Source organism: Chiloscyllium plagiosum, chromosome 24 (assembly GCF_004010195.1).
Source record: "Chiloscyllium plagiosum isolate BGI_BamShark_2017 chromosome 24, ASM401019v2, whole genome shotgun sequence".
NCBI classification, from domain to species: domain Eukaryota; kingdom Metazoa; phylum Chordata; class Chondrichthyes; order Orectolobiformes; family Hemiscylliidae; genus Chiloscyllium; species Chiloscyllium plagiosum.
This window is the reverse complement of record NC_057733.1, coordinates 54951708-54958812: the sequence shown is the minus strand read 5'-3', so window position 1 is coordinate 54958812 and position 7105 is coordinate 54951708. Positions and strand designations below refer to the sequence as shown.

Below are 7105 nucleotides of genomic sequence, written 5' to 3'. Positions count from 1 at the left end.
TACCCCAGTGAGAGTCAGTGTGTGTGGGACTGTATCCCAGTGTGAGAGTCAGTGTGTGTGGGACTATACCCCAGTGAGAGTCAGTGTGTGTGTGGGACTGTACCCCAGTGAGAGTCAGTGTGTGTGGGACTGTACCCCAGTGAGAGTCAGTGTTTGTGGGACTATACCCCAGTGAGAGTCAGTGTGTGTGGGACTGTATCCCAGTGAGAGTCAGTGTGTGTGTGGGACTGTACCCCAGTGAGAGTCAGTGTGTGTGGGAATGTACCCCAGTGAGAGTCAGTGTTTGTAGGACTGTACCCAGTGAGAGTCGGTGTGTGTGGGACTGTACCCCAGTGAGAGTCAGTGTGTGTGGGACTGTACCCCAGTGAGTGTCAGTGTGAAGAAGGGAAGAAATGTTTGGTGCCAGTTGATCTCTTTCTCAGCTGCTGCTGAGAATAAGCAGTAAGCTAATGAAAGCATTCTTCTATCAATGGGATCTCTCTCTCTGTGTTTATCATGCTGGGACAGAAACATCCATTGCACTCAGTTCATTGAAAAGCACTGGACGTGTTCTCTGTGCCAGTCTCCAGGCTGGTGTAACTGTATCTGTTGTAATCCTCTTGTTCCTGTGATCTCCCATTGACTGCATCCCCCACATTCTTCTGTAGTTAATGCACGGCTCCTGCTCAGAGATGACTGGAGCTAGTGGCATCAGCAGGGAGACCTGAACTTCTTATTCTTACACACACGCCTATTCACACACACTACCCCAACACAGAAATACCTGCATTTACACAATCACACATGCACGTGGTCTCATTCACACTTGCATATTCATTAACACATACAAACACCTGAGCAAGGCTCTAATTGAAAGATGATGTTTCCTCGTTTGTCTTCGACACTCCCAACATCAACGTAGATGTGATATCATCACAAAAAGAGCTCGGACACTGAAATAATTCCTTTGCTCCTGGTGGCCATGGCATCTTTCACTTCCATCTGAGACTGCACACTGGCCCTAACTTTCATGCCTCAGGCGAAGATGACACTTCTGAAGGGACAGCAGACCCCCTGTCTGACATTTGGAGTGGCTGCCCAGAGCTCTTTGCTCTTGTCTCTGGAAGGACCTTGGACCCACAACCTGTCACTGAGAGGAGAGTGACCTACTCACCATGGCACAGCGAATCTTGTCTGAACCTGATGTCATTGTGAATGCCTCAAACTGAAAGCTGCCCACTTCACATGAAAAGAGGTCTTGTTTCTGTGTGTGAACACTGTTGCAATAGGTGTCTCTCCTGGCACACCATATCAAAGACATTCTTTTTAATTTATCCTTTCACAGGACAGTAATGTTGCTGGCAAGGCCAGCATTTGTTGCCTATTACTAATTGCCCTTGACAGAGTGGCTCAGACTATTCTAGAGACGAGATAAAAGGCAACCACATTGTTGCAGGTCTGGAGTCATATTTCGGCCAGACTAAGTAGGGAGAGCAGGCCTCCATCCCTGCAGCACATTAGTGAACCAGATGGGTTTTTAACAACCATGCCAGTTTCATGCTTGCCATCACTGAGAATAGCTTTCAATTCCAGAGTTATTCGGTGAATTTAAATTCCACTGGCTGCCTACAGTGGGATTTGAACCCATGTCCCCAAAACATGAGCCTGGGCTTCTGACTTAACTGCCCAGTGATAGTGCCACTGTGACCCCATCCTCCCCAGCCTGTGGGTCATTGCCCCAGGAGGGATGGGCCTGGTAGAGGGGCCACTCACCTTGGTGAGGTAATAGACTGACTGCTGAAAGGTGAACATAATGACCTCCTCCAGTACTGTCATGGCCTCTTCGCTCGCCGCCTTCGTGGACGAGAGCTGGTCCTTATGACAATCTATGGAAATAGAACCATCAGGAGATTAGGGATCAAAATATAAATAGCAAACATTTTCATAGCAATGCAGGCAACCTTCTAATCACAAACTCATATGGAAAGTCAAATCAAATTGATCATGTAAATGTCTATCTTCATGATTTGTATTGTGCTTTGTATGTATCTTACATGAGTATATGTTGTGTATATGATTTAAGTATGTGGGATTTATGTGAGTGAGAGTGTGTGCATGTATGTATATGTGTGTGCATGAGCATGCGTGTGTGCATGAGCGTGTATATATATATGCATGAATGTGAGCATGCATGTGTGTGTGTATGTATAGGCGTGTGTGTGAGCGTGCATGTGTGTGCATGAGCGTGAGCATGTGTGTATATGTTTGTGCGTGTGCACGAGCATGTGTGCGTATCAAACATTCCCGAGAAAGAGAGTACCCATTAAACATGACAGGGAGATGAGGAAACTTTTCCTTTGCTGTGGTCACTAAATGACCCTGTGGCACAGCAAATGTTTAATGAATTAATCCTCACTTAGCGGGTCATGAATACAGGGAGTTTCAGCGACTCTCATTGTGAAGTCCCCCTGAGGTGTTTTGGAGAGCCACATGTCAACGTGTGCCCCATTCCTCCAACCTCTCAAGGAGAGCTGGTTACACCCAGGCACTCTGGCACTCGAAGGGGAGTCATTGATGCCCTGGATTGTTAGCTCAGTGGTGGTCTTACTGACCCATCGCCATGAGTGAGAGACAGCAGAGGGTGCCCAGGAGAGTAAATGTGATCGATTTCAATGGGGAAAGATGGTAGGAGGCACTGAACATTAATATGTACTGGTTGGGCCGAATGCCCTGTTTGTGTGAAATACACCATGGAATCAGATCACTCCTTTGTATATGCAAGGGAACACTGGCGCAGTCTGTGCAGCCCTGTCCTGATAATGTCACTCCTAAAAACTGAGTGTAACACTAGAAAGAGACTGCACTGTGACAGGATTGTCTCCCTCCCTCCTGCTGACCAATCCGACTGGCTTCATGGGATGGGGAAATACTCAGTTGTCCCCTAACTCTCTGAGCTGCCCAGATCCCTGGAGAGCTGCTGATTTCAACCCCTCCTGTTTGAAGATTCCTTTGAGAAGGTTTCAGATGGATTGGAGTTCTGAGTGGTGTGAGGATTTGCAGTGCACCCAATTCACTTTGAACACTGTGACTAATCCAAGAATCAGCCCATTCAAGCATTCCAATTAAAACTCTCAAAGTCTCTCGTCACCCTGAGGTAATATGGTCACACACAATAGCTTGCCTCGCTGTCTGACCCAGAGCCCATACCCACTCAATGATTCTCCCTGCCCACAACCTGTTTCCCCCCAGGGATGTCTGAGCAGCCCAGTGATTGATTCATTCAATTGATGGTAGAGCTTCACTCTGTTTTGAGAGAGAAAACAGGGAAGGGTGGGGAATGGGGGGGAGACAGAGAAAGAAAAAGAGAGAGCGAGTGCATGTGTTAAAGGGGAGAAGGAAGAAGGGAGGGGGAAATAGATCAGGAGCCAGGCAGCTGGGAGACCACGGTGTCATGGAGATATTGTTGGATGAGTAATCCAGAGGTCCAGGCTAACACTCGACATATTCAGTTCAAATCCCACGACAACAGCTGATGGAATTTAAATTCAATCACTACATCTGGAAGTGAAAGCTAATCTCAGAGACAGTAACCACAGAGCTCTCAACAATTGTTCTAAAAGCTCATCTCCTCCACTACGGAAGGAAATCCTGGTCTGGCTCACAAGTGACTCCAGACCCACAGCAACATGGTTGACTTTCAACAATCCTCTGAAATGGTCTAACAAACTGTTCTCTTCAAGGGTCAATTAGACACAGGCAACAAATACTGTCCTTGCCAGAAACATGACAGATTAAAGAAAGGAAATAGGGAGGGAGTAGAAGAGAATTGGATGAAGTGTTCAGGAAAGGAAGAAAATGAGAAATGGTCATATTTGGATGCATCGGGTAAATGTTTGGCCAATTTCTTTTGGTCAAATGCTAACACAGGGCAGCAATGGCACTTACCGTCTTCTCACTACACCCAGCATTCGCACTACACCTCGCAGTCACTCAATACACAAAACTGTCTGTGTCCACAGCCCTACGTGCAGACAACACTGTGTGTGTGTGTAAATAACCGTGTATGTACATTGAATTATAGAATCCCTACAGCATGGAAACAGCCCCTCAGCTCAACAACCCCTCTAAAGACTCATTCACCTAGTCCTATTCCCCTCCCCTATTATTCTACATTTACCCCTGACTAATTAGATTAGATTAGATTAGATTACTTACAGTGTGGAAACAGGCCCTTCGGCCCAACAAGTCCACACCGCCCCGCTGAAGCGCAACCCACCCATACCCCTACATTTACCCCTTACCTAACACTATGGGCAATTTAGCATGGCCAATTCACCTGACCTGCACATCTTTGGACTGTGGGAGGAAACCGGAGCACCCGGAGGAAACCCACGCAGACACGGGGAGAACGTGCAAACTCCACACAGACAGTCGCCTGAGGCGGAAATTGAACCTGGGTCTCTGGCGCTGTGAGGCAGCAGTGCTAGCCACTGAGCCACCGTGAACTTTAAGCTAACCTTTTGTGTACATAGCCATGCATGTACACACAACTGTGCATGTACATGAGCATGTGTGTATGTAACTGTGGGTGTGTACGGAATGGCGAGTGAACATTACCATATGTGTAGATAACCACGAGCCAATACAACCATGTGGGTACACAACCACTGAGGTGTGTGACAGTGCACTAACACGTACTCACTCACCATTCTGCTCTGTGTGCTGATCCCATGTTAAGAGTTTGGGAACGTCCTGTTGAATGAAGTGCAGCAGTTCGATGGAATTGGACATCCAGTATATGAGAGGCTGCAGTCCTGGAATCAGGTCTGGCATTCGGATCGGAAGGACTTCCTCACTGTCCCCGGTCTCACTGTCATGGGAAACATCAATTGATCGAGGTCAGTCACTACAGACAAGCCAGAGGCAAAACAAGGCCACGACACCAACATGCAGATTGGGGAAAGAAGTGGGAAAGTCCATTCAAATTGTGCCATGATACAGCATAAAGAGACCATTCGACCAATCATGCCTGTGCTCGCTCTTTGGGAGAGCTATACAATTCATCCCAAGTGGTTCCACACAACTGCTCTTTGCCCATGACACTGCATCTTTTCCCTGATCGAGAATTTAATTCATTTATCATCTTTGAATTTGTTTCCATTGCCCTTTCAGACAATGTGTTCCAGATCACATCCTGCTGGGTCATTTCATTTCCCTTGAGTCATGGCTTTTTTGTTCCCTGATTCTCTTTAATCTGGATCCACTGTTCTGCCATTGGAAACAGTTTCACCTTAATTCCTCAACCCAAAGTTGTCGTCACGTTCAGTAACACACACTGCTCCAAGGAGAATAATCCCAATCTCTCCAGTCTCAACATTCACTGGAAACTGGGACTGCCACAAATGTTCCGGGAAACCTGTTCTGTTCTCTCTCACCATCCTCCAAAGTTTTGGAATTCCTGCCCTTGCAGAACTGGTGGTGGTTGGGAAGGTTGGGGGGGATGCTTCCTCCAGCAAACAGACAGCAGCACATCAAGAAAGCACCTTAACACCACCTTGTCAGGGAAACCATGGTTGAGCAATAAATGCTGGCCCACACAGTAATACCCACACTGCACAGATAACGGGCACACTCTACCAACTGGAAATATTCTCTCAATTAATGAGAAACGAGATGCAGAAAGATCTTTCCAAGCCCAAGATCCCACCCCCATGATCAATCTCTTGCAGGGGGTACAGGAGACGTTTACAAGAATGATCCCGGGGATGAAGAGTTTGTCATATGAGGAGTCGTTGAGGACCCTGGGTCGGTACTCAGTGGAGCTCAGTTGGATGATTGAAAGTTACAGAATACTGACAGACCTTGATAGAGTTGACATGGAGAAGATGTTTCCACGAGTAGGAGAGACTAGGATCCGAAGGCACAGCCTCAGGGTGAAGGGTCAACCCTTTGAAACTGAGATGAAGAAGAATTTCGTCAGGTAGAGGGTGGTGAATCTATGGAACTCATTGCCACGGAGGGATGTGGGGGCCAGGTCATTGAGTGGATTTACAAGAGATAGTTAAGTTCCTGATGAGTAAGGGAATCAAAAGTAATCGGGATAAGGCATGAGAATGGGGTTGACAAACACATCAGGTATGATCGAACAGGGGAGCAGATTCGAAAAGGCTGAATGACCCAATTCAGTTCCTATACCTCATGACCTTATAAGGGCAAAGGCAGCAGACACATGGGAACACCAGCCCCTATATGTTCCCCTCCAAGCCACCCTCACCATCCTGACTTGGAAATAAATCGCTGTTGCTTCAGCGTTTCTGGGTCAAAATCCTGGAAACTCCAAGGGCATTGTGGGTCCACTTACAGCAAGTGGACTGCAAGTGGTTCAAGGAGGCAGTTCACCCCCATCTTCTCAAGGGGCAACTAGGATCGGGGCAATAAATGCTGGGCCCAGCCAGCGACGTCTACATCCTGTGAATGAACTGAAGAAACCTTTTCACCTTTAGGTACAAGCTTCTCAAGCCCCTGCAGACCCTGCATTATAATAGCACCTTTCAGCACAGCAGGAAATCCCAAAGTACATTTGAGTTAATAAAGAACTGTGAAAGTGTAATGACAATTGTAAAACAAGAAACACAATATTGTAGAACAAGGCCAAACAGCAATTTACACTTTACAAAGCACAGTTCACTTCTGAAAATGCCGAGGTGATTCACTAGAGTACACAAAGACAGAGCAAACCACCGCGCTGCAAATTATCACAGGTGACTAAAAACCTTGCCAAAGAAGTGGATATTAAAGAGTTTCATACAGGAGAGTGAGCCACACTGTCAGAAGGTCAGTGCTGAGGGAATGCCGCACTGTCGGAGGATGCCGAGGTGATTCACTAGAGTACACAAAGACAGAGCAAACCACCGCGCTGCAAATTATCACAGGTGACTAAAAACCTTGCCAAAGAAGTGGATATTAAAGAGTTTCATACAGGAGAGTGAGCCACACTGTCAGAAGGTCAGTGCTGAGGGAATGCCGCACTGTCGGAGGGTCAGTGCTGAGGGAGTGCCGCACTGTCGGAGGGTCAGTGCTGAGGGAGTGCCGCACTGTCGGAGGGTCAGTGCTGAGGGAGTGCGGC

At 47.2% G+C, this 7105-nt stretch overlaps 1 protein-coding gene across 1 annotated transcript in view; it reads right to left on the bottom strand.

The window, feature by feature from the left end:
* The window catches only part of si:ch73-281f12.4 (Ras-associating and dilute domain-containing protein-like), a 108804-nt gene that overhangs the window by 71296 nt on the left and 30403 nt on the right, over positions 1-7105 (bottom strand). Inside the window, exons 6-8 of the mRNA XM_043715238.1 lie at positions 6254-6306; positions 4686-4849; positions 1753-1865 (exon numbers count right to left, since the gene is read on the bottom strand). Coding sequence (XP_043571173.1) covers positions 1753-1865; positions 4686-4849; positions 6254-6306 — 330 coding nt within the window. The remainder of the gene's footprint in view (positions 1-1752; positions 1866-4685; positions 4850-6253; positions 6307-7105) is intronic.